Raw genomic sequence first — 13,541 nt, 5'->3', positions numbered from 1 at the left:
GCTAAGGGGTTAAACCAACTTCAGTTTTAAAATGAGCAAGGCAAAACAGCAAAAGGTTCAAATAAGTAGGATTTCTGTAACACAAAATTTACTGTCAAGTGTCTCAAATTACATGATCATTTCAAGTGAATGATCTGATGGATTTTATATTAGCAAAAGTAACCTTATTCCAGTTTAGTATCAATAGCTTTGGAGATGCAGACCACCTGGGTGCTGCGCTAGTGACCACACTGAGTTCTTTGTGCAACCGAAAGCGGAGTACGGGTGAAGAAAACCACATACCTTCCTGGGTAGGTTCACTTTCTACATGAACATATGATAACTGCTCATTGCTCATGAAATCCACACTGGACAGAAAAGCTGGACTTACCTGTCTTCATGGATAGACTACAGTCGTCAATAACTGTGTGCTTCAGTTACCTGCTAATGGTTCAAATATTCAACATATCAACAAAGTAAGCTACATACTACTTTTCTTTAAAAGTTTAGAATTTCTCACTAGAGATTACTAAATTGTTTTCTGCCTTTGTATTTTGATACAAATTTTTTAAACTACCCATTCGCTGTCAAAATAGTAAACAATTTAAGAAAATACAAAAATTTCGTAATTAATATATTAAAGTGAAGAGGTACTTGGCGCTTTTTATATCAAATAGAACACACCTTCTTTTCAATACAAATCAATAAAACATAATTTGGCATATTACAATACCAACAAACTACAGATTAAGATTGAACTTTGTAAACCCTTAATATACATGGGAAGTTTGATTTTGTAGATTTGACCGTCAAGGCCTTAACCTATTTTACTGTTAAGACCTAAAAAATTCACATTTGAGAAATCTACTTTTTGAAAACTTTGGTTAGTATATTTTAAGGGTTAAGGCTTAGGAATTGTATCAACATTTGGCTTATATTAATAGCTAAAATACTGGAACTCAGAATGTATGGAAAATTCCTGAACACAGAAATTCACCTGGCAAGAGAAGCCTTACCTACTGTGTGCCTACCCCCTAAAGCTCACTCTGAAGAGGGTCCCTAAGTATAAACACACTAAGTATCCTTTAGGAACTGATCTACTTTCAATAAGGATCATCTCCTTTAATTGTTTAATTAGCTTAGAATAGTGAGACACAATTATTCCAACTCCAAATTTAAATCCCTTCAACATTTATAAACTAATTACTGAATCTGAGACTCAGTTTTCCTCATCTACAAAATGGGGATAAAACATTTAACTAGCAGAGTTTTTTTAAGAATCAAATAACAGCATGCACGATTGTCAACCTTCATAGCATTCAAGATCAGTTTTACTACATCTTCTTTAGAACTCTACAGGCTTGACTTTATTTTCTTATATTTTTTCTACATTAGTGTTTTACTCTTATTGATGAATTTCTATTGTTTTCATTAGCTACCTCAAATCCTTTCTGATTAAACATACTACTCCATGGGGGAAAAAAGCCAATCTAGTTTTATTCTACAGAGTTCACAGTAAAAAGGAAGAGGAAACATACAATTAAGTGGAAGAAGAGTGGGAAAACATTTCCTTCAAGAAAATGTTCTGAAAGAATTCCACATCGGAAATAGATCCTGAAAAGTTATTTTCATTGTGGTTTAATAAGTGTTCACAAAAAGGTATTTTGTGGCAATGTCACTTTTCCTCACAAATTGAGAATCTTAATTTATTGGCCAATTTCATAAAACTTAACATTCTAGAGGTCAACTTTTAAAAATGAACTTAAAAATAAGTACACATTGTTTTTAAAAGACTTAAATTTGAAACACACCTTCTCCCCTGCGATTTTAGCCATTACTATTTCTGAGCATCAACTATGCAGATCAACTGATTAAATACCCACTCTCCCCATTTGTAATAACAACCGTTCTCCAAAGAGGTATAAAATGTTTAGAATAGAAAATGAATAAACATCTCAACTAGTAAAATTACTCCTTTTTCAGCATTAAAAAATAACTTGTGAAAAATGTAATGTAAATACGAAATGTCATACTCCACTCTATTTCTAAAATAACACACAGCATAATTTTAACTAAGAGAAATGCTAGTTTCCCAAAATAGCATGACTGTTACCTTTTCCCCAGGTTTAAAAAATAAATATTACCATCATGACATCACTAGAAAGAAATTGAAGCATACAAGGAATAAACTATAGTTTCTTTTTATATCAAAATGTACTCTTGAAAATGTGTTTGGCACAGTGCTAAATCATATATAGTTAATACTAAATATTGCAGGATACAATAAAACCCTGGAGTTAACTGTTTACACCCTCTTATGGGAATGAAAATAATAGATACCAATTATTCAGAAGTCAGCCTATACAAACTGTATAAACAATATTTTATGTTTTGCTTTGAAAACCAGTGATATAATAAATTTTACATAAAAGACTGCAAAATAATATAAATGGATTTAAACAGATCTTTACAATAAGAAATTCAAATGGAAACAGACAAGTAACAGAAGTAAAAAAATTTATTGCAGTATTCGCTCCACCAGATTGCCTGGGGATCCCTTTTCTTGTATTGTTTTCAGGGTGACCTAATACATCAAAATCTACATTTACAAAAACTCCTTCTGCAGATAGGTCATAGATACTGCATGCCTTTTTTTTTTTTTTTTTCAACAGAATAAATTATATATCCAGGAGAGTCTGCCATTTTACAGCCTGGAAAAAACAATGCTTCCCTGGAAACTGGGCTAAGCTAAAGAAAGCCATCCGCTGCTAGGTTAAACTCCAAGAACACTTTATTAAGAACATTAACAGACTAATTTCCAACATTCACTTGTTTATTTTTTAAACAGAAAGTTTTTTTCCAAGATATAAACAATTTTTGTTAAACTATAATACAGTGGGAGTAAAAATGAACTGAGAATCTGTTTCTGCTGCACAACAGCGAAGGGAGCTCCCACAAAAATGTTTGCCCAACATTTCCTTCTTTTGTTCCTGCATCCCAGGTTCCATTCTTACTCTTCATAAAACTGATTTTTTTTTGCCAGAATGTTGATATTTCAAGTTTTTCTGCCTTTTAAAAAAATTCCTGTAAATTTGGCTGCATGTACAAATTCATTAGCTGGAAGTCCCATCCTTGGCGGCATACAGGGATCGTAAAGTCTGAACAACTTTATTAGTCAGCTTATTAGCACTCGTTAGAGCAATTTTTTTGTAAATAATGTCTGACTCTTTAATAGTGTCTACCCAAGGCACCAGTTTGCGGCCGTCACGGCGCTTAGCCTCAGTCCAGGAGCCACTGTAGGAGCCTGCCATCCACTGAACACTGAAGCCATTGCTGGTTTTCTGTACTACTCTTGCAATTTGTGGTCGATCTTTGTACTTTGGACAGCAAATAGCGATGACATCCATGACGTCAACACTTTCATTCATCTGTGCTGCCAACTCCGTAGAGTCTGAATTTCGTTTTGACCTTCTCAATGACTAAAACATTGGGGGGGGGAAAAAAGACGAAGTGTTACACAAAAGAATTTTAGTGAAATTTTTGTTTTTATTGCTTTTAATCCCTTGACGCCGGGAGTTTGGGATTTCCCAGCACACTTCCATTGCCGGCAATGAGACGCACCGTGACCGCCAGCGCCAAGGGGTTAACATATACTTGTAAAACCATATAACTCTTAATTTGTACCCGTGTCTTTACTCTTATTGATATATAAAATTATATATACATATGAACCATAAAGCTACATAAAACTTAGCAACAATAAAAAAGGATAACACACATTAATACAATCCAAAAAAAATTAATAACCCTTTATGCTGGGTAAGTCTCATTTCTGTTTTTTCTTTTTTATTGTCTTTTATGTTAAACTTTCTACAAAAGGATGTATAAATGGTTAAGTAGAGAATCTCTATCTACAAAATGTTTTCTCTCATAAGTATTACATTACTTGGTGTACATTTAATAGACTGACATATATAAGCACATAAAAATCATTTTACGTAATACGCTGCGAAATACGTTGACTCCTCCTCCGCCTCACCCCTGAAGTGCCTCCTCCTCTATCCTCCCCATCACTTTCATCATCTTCTGTCTCTGCTGCTGCATTATTTTTAGGGCTGCCTCCTCCAAGCAGCGAGGTAATTGCTTTGTTCCGAGCATTTGTACTAGCTGACACCTCCCCTTCTTCCTCCTCTTCATCAGGGTCCAGATGTTCCATGAGAAGTTTGAACTACAAAAATTAGATACGAATTTAGAATTTTATGTACATAATTTCAAGCAAGATTGTTAAATCCTTAAATGTTTCCTTTAAAATTTTTTTCCCTAAATGTTTTCTACAGCAGTAATTGGGTGTGGGTGCTAGTTTAATTGCTAAATAGACTTTAGCTATTGTCTGCATCAGGGCCTGGTAAATATTTTCTATAAAGAGCCAGATAGTAAATATTTTTGGCTTTTGTACACCATGCGGTCTCTGTCATAACTATACAACTCTTGTCACTGTAGTGTGAAAGCATCTAGCGACAACATAAATGAGTGGGCATGGCTGTTTTAATAGAAGTTTATTTAAACAGGCAGTAGGGAAAAAAAACCAAACAAACAGGCAGTGGGGGCCAGATTTGGCCCATAAGTTGGAGTCTGCTGACCCTGGTCCAAGTCATCAAGCAACCAAGTGATTAATAATTAAATACTGATAGACATTTCCCCCATTTTCTGTCCCCCTTTGCCTTCTCTGAAAGAAGATAAAAGAGGATAAAAAGAATGTTAAAGAATTTTAAATGAGAATTAAAATAATTTTCAGTTTTAGAATATAAGGTTTACAGTCTATGAATAATATGAAAACCACCGTGTAGGTTTCATTCTTGGTCAAAAATATCATTATTAGTTATGTTTAGCTACTTGCTTGAAGTAGATTAAAACAAAAAACTATTTTTATTTTTGAGGGACAATCCTCCCCCCAAATATTTCTTTAAACATAAAACTTTACTGGGGTAAAATATACCTTAAAACTTATCATTCTAGATTTTAGTGTTCAATTCATTGCCATTAAGTATATTCACCATGTTGTATAATCATCACCACCATCATTTCCAAAACTTTTTTATCATCCCAAACAGAAATTCATTCTGTTCCTATTAAAACAATAGCTCCTCATTCCTTCTGGTAACAACCTCTATTCTATTTTCTGTCTCTATGAATTTGCCTAGTCTTAAAGACATTTTAAGTGTTTTTTTTAAGCTTATTTGACAGAAATAGAGAGAGAGAGGGAGAGAGAGAGAGAGAGAGGAGAGAGACAGAGTATGAGCAGAGGCGGGGCAGAGAGAGAGGGAGAGAGAGAATCCCAAGCAGGCTCCACACTGTCAGCACAGAGACTGATGTGGGGCTTGATTTCACAAACAGTGAGATCATGACCTGAGGTAAAATCAAGAGTCTGATGCTTAAATGACTGAACCATCCAGCCACTCCAAGACATTTTAAAAGCACTTTTTGTACATATACACATTCTTACATACTTGTTAACAGAGTACATATATAAGAGACATACAAATATATAAGCCTGTATTACACTTCGTAAGAAAGTGTAAAAATACGTAAAAAAGTACTAATACTGGTTGCCAGGAAGGAGAGCAACAGGATGGCTGGAGGGCAGGAGGATGACTTTTTCATGACTTTCTCCTTATATGAACCATAAACTATGTAATCTACTGAATTAAGAAAAATACACACATGGGCATGGCTTTTTCCCTAAAACCTGCCTAAAAGCTTTCATTCTTACTGAAATAAAATGAGCAGTGGGCTGGCCTTTCCTAAGAAAAAATAATTATGATGCAATGGGTGAAATGGGAAAGGCAAGCTTCAAGGAACTCATTAAAACCACATACAGAAAAATCATCCTGGTGGTTTATGAAGCTTCAATGTAAGGGGGACTGCTTTCTCCCAGGAAAGAATTTACTTTTCAAGAAAGTCACTATTAAAAAGAAACAGATTTTGGTTTTGCTACTCACATCTAGATACTGTTTTACTATACTCCTCTTCACATCTTCAGTGATTTTGGAATTAGCCATATCACTCCGCAGGAAGTCCAGTGTTTGTTTGGGATGAAAATGAACTCCTGTTTTCCGGTTTATCGCTTTATCATATACTTTTGCAGATTCAGATGGAGAGTATTTCTGAATTTTACTGTTTTGGGAAAACAAAGTCATTAACTTTAAAATTTTTTCAGGCATTTATATTTAAAGTGATTGCAGTTAAATTTAATTTACTGATAATTAAACTTTTTATCATACAGATTTCAGCCAGTGAACTTGTACACAAAAATAAACATAATTTCAAAAGGGAAGTAAAGACATAAAGACAAAGATTCACAAGAATAATATTCTCTTGTTTCCATCAGCATTTGTCTAAAATAGAGGCATCATTTAAATGAAAGTATTTCTCATGTCTGTTTTTGAGTGCTATGATCATGATTGTAGAACAGTTTCAATATAATACTGGTTTATGTAACTAGTTTACCTCCTACTTTCCTGCCCTCCCAATTATTCATCCTCTACACAGCAGCCAAAACCTGTTTTATATTATTAACAACTCTGGCTTAAAAATCCTCCCGAATGGGGCGCCTGGGTGGCGCAGTCGGTTAAGCGTCCGACTTCAGCCAGGTCACGATCTCGCGGTCTGTGAGTTCGAGCCCCGCGTCAGGCTCTGGGCTGATGGCTCGGAGCCTGGAGCCTGTTTCCGATTCTGTGTCTCCCTCTCTCTCTGCCCCTCCCCCGTTCACGCTCTGTCTCTCTCTGTCCCAAAAATAAATAAAAAACGTTGAAAAAAAAAAAAAAAATCCTCCCGACTTAGGGTGCCTGGGTGGCTCAGTTGGTTAAGCATCCTGGGTTTTGGCTCGGGTCTTGATCTCATGGCTTTGTGGGTTTGAGCCCTGCATCTGGCTCTGTGCTGGCAGCTCTGAGCCTGCTGGGGATTCTCTGTCTCCCTCACGCTCTGCCCCTTCCCCACGAGACGTGTGCTGTCTCCCTCTCAAAATAAATAAAAGTTAAAAAAAAAAAAAAAAATCTCCCCAACTCCTTAGCATCACCTCAAGGCCTTATAAGGTTTTACATTAAATTAGTTGCCAACATTTAACATCAAGATATGTCCATTAAAACCTGGATTATCTAGCTTCTCTTGCAAAAGTAGAAGCTCTTGGCTACATTATGCCTACCCTCTTCTATGGCAAAAAATTGATGGACATCTGAGTAATACCTGAGTCCTTTAAATAAAACGTGTTTTTTCCAGTTTGCCAGTGACCTTCTCCTGAATCCCCTTTGTTCCGTTTCATGATCTATCTCCTATGAACATTTGGCTTTGTGATTCCTTTTTTTTTTTTTTTTTAATGTTTTTTCATTTTTGAGAGAGAGGGACAGAGCATGAGTGGCGTAGGGGCAGAGAGAAAGGGAGACAGAATCTGAAGCAGGCTCTAGGCTCTGAGCTGTCAGCACAGAGCCTGACGTGGGGCTCAAACTCACCAATCATGAGATCATGACCTGAGCTGTAGTAGGATGCTTAACTGACTGAGCCACACAGGTGCCCCAGCTTTGTGATTCTTAATGTAATGTTTTAATGAAATGAAAAATGACAAGGGGTGCCTGAGTGGCTCAGTCAGTTAAGTGTCCGACTCTTGGTTTCTGCTCAGGTCATGAACTCATGGTTCATGAATTCAAGCCCTGCATCGGGCTCTGTGCTGACAGCACGGAGCCTGCTTGGGATTCTTTCCCTCTTTCTCTGTCCCTCCCATGCTCTCTCTCAAAATAAATGAATTAAACTTAAAAAAAAAAAAAATGACCAAAGTTTCATGGGTACAGGCAGAAAAAAGATACCCACAGTGACTAATTGTAGGTAAAATTATAGGGCATTCACAAATAATTAGTACTTTACTATCTCTTACATTAGAGACTATTTGGGTTCTATGAGAGCTCAGTCTAGTTGGTCTACATCTATTCTTTATTCACAGCTCTCTGAACACTTAAATTTGCAATCTATATGAAGATCAGCTTAATTCTCTAATAAGGTCTTTTTAAGGAAATCAACAAAGTTAAGTCCTTTGATTTACAATGCATTATGACTATGAAATGTTTGTCTTCTCTTCAAGAACAAAGTGAACAAACTGTGATATATTACACAACAAAATATATAGCAACACTATGTTCCTTCTTTAAAAAGGAACATTTTTAATATGAAAATAAGCATGCAATCAAAACTGAGTTTCATATTTCTTTATAATTTGAACCAGGTAAATTTTTTTCTCTCACTGCTTATGTAACCTTACCTATCAGAAAATCCACAGAGATTCTTCAAATGTTGTTTTAGCATCAGAAGCAATAAAATACCCTGGGAGACATTTGCAAATTCAATTAAAGGAGCTGAATTTTCTGGCAAGCATTTCATCACTGAATTTATGTCATCTTCCGAATCTGAATCTGAATCTGAATCTACACGTTTCCGTGACTTCCGAGGCCTGGAGACTTCTTCTTCACTCTCACTTGACTCATTTTCTTTACTAGGTGATGATTTTCTCTCTTTCCTTTTGTCTTTTACCATTGACTGGGGGGGTGAAAAAAAAGGAAAAATAGTAACAAAATACCCCTAATAAATACATATGCTCCATTCAACAACTTCAAAAAAGCATCTTTAAATTAATATTTTATATATTAAAACCCTCTGACTTTCCATAAACAGGTTCCAAGACTTAATAAAATTGTATATAATCCACTGCCCTGATCTCTCCCTCCCCAAAAGCTCTTCTGAAATATCAAAGGGAAACAATTTTGTTATAGGATAGAAATGAAAATCAGTTAGTTATAAAAGTATAAATTTGGTACACAGGTAAGCCATTACACAGGAAAAGTAGTAAATATAGTTTAACCGAGGAGAGGGGTGCCTGGCTGGCTCAGTCAGCAGAACATATGACTCGTGATCTCAGGTTCATGAGTTCGAGCCCCACACTGGGCATAGAGACTACTTTAAAAAAAAAAAAAAGTGCTAAATATAATTTAACTGAGGAACATTTAATAGGTTTGAACATCCCAGCATCTATCAAATTCTCCCTTTTAAGAGCTTTTCAACAAGATAATATGGAACTTTTCTTAAACAGTTATTTTTTTCTGTATTTCATGAAACAGTTGACTCTTAAAAAGAAATAAAGTCAGCTAGATTTAAGAGAGGAGAAAAGACTAGATTACAAAGCAATTATTCAAATGTAATTGTTCAAGAAATAAAATGGGAGAAACATTTACAAGTATATCCACAACAGTGAGAGAAAATAAGGTAACATTATGGCTTAAGTTTCTGGGGGAATTATTTAACTTCTCAAACTTTAAGGTGCACCTAGGGATTCTGTTAAAAATAGACGGTTTCAGTAGGTCGAGGGTGGGGCCCGAGGGTCTGCAGTTCTCACAAGTTCTCAAGTGAGGCCACTGCGGCTGGGTCTTGGTGCAAACTTCAAGCAGGAAGGGTTTAGATCCCTCTGTAATTCCAACCCTTGGGTATTATAATAATCTCCCTGATTTACTAGTTTGATCATATCGAGTTCTGAGTGCAACAATTTTGTAAAATGAGATCTACTGTGTCATCAGGCACATGAAAATATTCCAATTAATTTTTAAATAATTTACTGAGGGCCTACTATGTTTCCAAGTGCTATACTAGGTGCCATTACAATGAAACCAATTACATTTTCTCCTAAAAAAACCACAAAACAGAAGACATAAGGTTTATAATAAGAAACTCAGTAAAGATTTTGGGCATACAATATGCCAACCCCATTATGATGCTGGTGTTCAGAGATAAGGAAATCAACATTATACATTTTCTGTGTTTCCTTATAAGTAAGCTATCTATCTCTATCTCTAGTTATATCTCTTCAAGTATACTATTGTGACCTACAGCATTACCAGATTTATAGAATCGCAAGATGCTTTAAAATGGGGTTTAAATGGATATATGAATGGACACCAAACACTTAAGGTCAGTGCTTAAAGTAACAGGAAAAAAAGAAGTGGGATGGCTTATCAAAAGAACAATACATACATCCATATATATATATATATATACACACACACACACACACACACATATATATATATATATATATGTGTGGATGTATGTATTCCACTCAAATGATCTGAAATGGAATGGTTTTAGGTCTTTCTTAATAGAAATGAAACAGCAACCCACTTCTCCCCAATTCAAGCACTGCCCAGATTTTAAATTATTTAGAAAGGTTTTATATACCTGTGAAAAGAAAAAAAAGAACAATGGAAACAAAACAGTGAAAATAGCATGCCTGCACTTTGACAGATGCATTAAGAATAGTAATGTGTGTAACTTACCTCCTTGAATGACTGCAGTAGGTTACTACCAGAAACTGAGAGTGTAATGTCTATATGATGCATTATAAACAACGGCTCTTCCTGTGTCTGGTATGGAAAACAGGCTAGATTGTCTGCTATATACAAGAGCATATTCACTTCTGTTTTCTGTAAATTTTAAAAAAAGGTACACATGTTTAGTGGATAATCTAGAAATCCATCCAAAAATCCTTTTTAGAAAAAATATTAGAGGGCACTTTCACCTCAGTTAATACTTCTGACAGAGAAGGGCGGAGGAGGGAGGGAGGGAGAGAGCAGGGAAGGGAGGTAAGAAAAACGGATGAGGGGTAACAGGAATGGATTTTATGAAATAATCTTATACCCATCTTAAGAGATTTCATAATGAAGTATACCATGGACCTCAAGAAGGGAAGAGGTGAAATTTTTCAGTGCACCCAAGTGGAATTCCCTCAAGTTTTCTTATAGAGTATATGGGATCTTTATGATAAATCCATACCGCATCAGAAAGTATACATATGAATCATAATGATTTGTCATTGTGCTTCTAAGAGTTTAACCCATATGGAGATCAGTTACACACAGTTACTATTCTGCCCTCAACAATAAGCAGTAATAATAGTACTAACATGTGGGTTAAAAAAAAAAATCAAAGCTCACGTATTCAAAAAACATTTGTCAGTTTCCTACATATACATAATTTAGAATATCAGTCGTTCTGACAGTGCTACCATAGTCCCACATTATAAAAACTGAGGTAAGCAAAAATTAGGGTTACTACTGGTTGTTTGCTTTAAAAAGAAGTAACAGAGATTTTCAGCATTTCATAACCATACAGAATATAAACAGAAAGGCACATTAACATTTAAATTCCTTTAAAACATTTACAGTTTAGGAAAAAAAATGAAAACTATATAGCAATCAAAGCATACTCCCTTCTACCATCTCACCTATCCTGCCATGCAAGCAACATAAAACCCAACAGCGGCAACAGCAACAACAAAATCCAGTAGGACAGATGGAATAAACTTGCTTTCACTCTATTTTTTTATTTTTCAATATGTGTCAACATCTACATGTTACAGTTGGGGAAACACAAACACAGAACTCTACCTCATCTATTAACATTAATTTATATATACTGTTTCCTCCTAAGCTGCAAATGTTCAGGACCACTCTCAATAAACCTTTTAAAAACTGAAATTCTTCAACTCTGGTCATAAAGAAGTCCTGTATTGCTCTTCCCTTTCGAAAATCAAATTTCTTAAAAGAATACTCTAGAGCTGCTCCCCCATTGTCTTCCCTACCACTCTTCAATCACAATCAGACCTGTGTCCCTCACTGCTTGACTGCTTCCCATTTTTTAAAATCTCTTCTCCTTGACTTGTGAGTAGCACTGGACACTACCCTCCACCCTTTCCTTCCTGAAAATTTCTTCTTCCTTAGTTCTCTCTTCGACTATTCCTCTTTTTATGTCCTTCTCAAGCCAACTCCTTTTCAGCAATCCTATTATTATTCTCAGGTGCTCAGGACAAGAATATTCCAGTTATCCTTCGACTATTCTTACACAGCCTCATTTATTACTTCTTCACGCTTCTTTCCTTTCCTACCACCATCATAATAGATCAGTCCCTGTTACCTATAGTGTGAACACAATGCTAAAAAATCCATGTTCCTAAAAATGTCCTTTGGCACCTGTCCTCATTACTTTCATTCAAATGCTTTTATTGGGTTTTCACTGTCTACAAGATCTTCCATAAACCATGCCTTATTATGACCTTTCTGCTCCAGTCGAATAACAATCTATTCATTATTTCCCACACATTCTTATCTTTGTGCCTTTATTATGTTTTTACCCCTGCCTTAAATAGTAGGTCCATCTCATCTAATTCCCAGGCCTTCAGTGATTTGTTCCTCCTCTGACATCCTTTCCTGGAAACAGGAGACGGCACTGCATTATGACAGCTGAATTTCCAGCTTAGCATTGCTCATGCTGGGGTGACAGAACATCGAGCTAGTGACAGACACACAGCAGGCAATGAAAGCACACAGGAATGAAGCTCAGGAGAAGAGATAAGGACTAGAGCAGTATCAACAGTATAAACCACCTGGCACTCAAAATATGCTAACCTTAACTATTATTTATTTCCTTTATCATGTCTCCACAACTGGAGGGAGGTAAGACCCATTGAGGGCAAGAGCACTATATCATAGCATTTTCCACTCCTAGCATGATGTCCTACATACCATGAAAACTTAATACTGATGATGACATGATGATGATGATGGTCATGGTGATGATTAAATGATAGTCCAAGTACTTCTGAAATAAGTGCTTGTAATATTTATCTACTACTAGATCACATATCAAAAAATTTCATGTAGTACTTAAAAAAAAGAGGCCTAGTAAGGTATCTACATTCTGGTAATTTAAATTTTGTTTTATTGAAAAAAATCTGGTTTTGGGATAATAACAATCAACTTGTAAGTGATTAAATACAAAAAATATTTCTTTTGTTCTTTTCAAAGCTTTACACACACACACAGACTAACTGGTAAAGCTCTATATGGGCAGATACTAAATCTGTCCTATCCACCATTTTATCTTCATCTCTTAGCACAATGACTACCACACATAGCAGGTGCTGAATAAATATGTGTGTAAAATGAATGAATAAATTAAGAGGTAAGCTTAAACAACAGAGCCTTCTATTTTGTTCGTTTATGGGCCTGGCCAGTGCAACTTGTGCAATAGCCCAAAGGGTCAAAATTGTAATTACACACAAGTGGGCTCTTTATTAAGGAGTCAAGTTGAACAAATAAGGACTTCAGTAGCCAAAAACCCGGAACAGTTATTCTAATAATATTTGACTGTAGCAGGAATAAGTGAAGTCTGACCTTATTTATTGAAGTAACTTATCCTCCAAAGTGATAATTTAAGTGATGTACCTTATTTAAAGTTATGCTTAAAGGAGCTATTATCAAAGTTCATAAGATACTCAGTATGGAGACACAGTTATACTTTATTGCTCACTGTATTTACATTCATGTGAAACTTCCCCTCCAAATTTGACTATATACCTTGTAATTAATATAAGAAGATGTAAAGAAACACATATTTAATGTAGTCACTATTATTGACTAAAATGGTCATATTTTCAAAATGCTGACTACTTTAGGCATAAAATTTATACAACA

At 35.5% G+C, this 13,541-nt stretch overlaps 1 protein-coding gene across 4 annotated transcripts in view; it reads right to left on the bottom strand.

Annotated features, from left to right (window-relative positions):
- Positions 1-2,164: 2,164 nt before the first annotated feature.
- The window catches only part of NIPBL (NIPBL cohesin loading factor), a 198,715-nt gene continuing 187,338 nt past the window's right edge, over positions 2,165-13,541 (bottom strand). For 3 of the 4 annotated variants that reach the window (XM_058717695.1, XM_058717686.1, XM_058717714.1), the window contains 5 exons: positions 10,347-10,493; positions 8,285-8,559; positions 5,979-6,153; positions 4,019-4,207; positions 2,165-3,458 (listed from right to left, as the gene is read on the bottom strand). In XM_058717695.1, the coding sequence (XP_058573678.1) occupies positions 3,093-3,458; positions 4,019-4,207; positions 5,979-6,153; positions 8,285-8,559; positions 10,347-10,493 (1,152 nt within the window). In that variant the 3' untranslated portion in view covers positions 2,165-3,092. Of the gene's footprint in view, positions 3,459-3,977; positions 4,208-5,978; positions 6,154-8,284; positions 8,560-10,346; positions 10,494-13,541 lie in introns of all 4 variants that reach the window. The other variant, XM_058717704.1, reaches the window with a different exon arrangement.

The sequence above is a fragment of the Neofelis nebulosa genome, chromosome 1, assembly GCF_028018385.1.
Source record: "Neofelis nebulosa isolate mNeoNeb1 chromosome 1, mNeoNeb1.pri, whole genome shotgun sequence".
Lineage (NCBI taxonomy): Eukaryota > Metazoa > Chordata > Mammalia > Carnivora > Felidae > Neofelis > Neofelis nebulosa.
The sequence above is the reverse complement of the archived record's forward strand: the minus strand, read 5'-3'. Positions and strand labels throughout refer to the sequence as shown.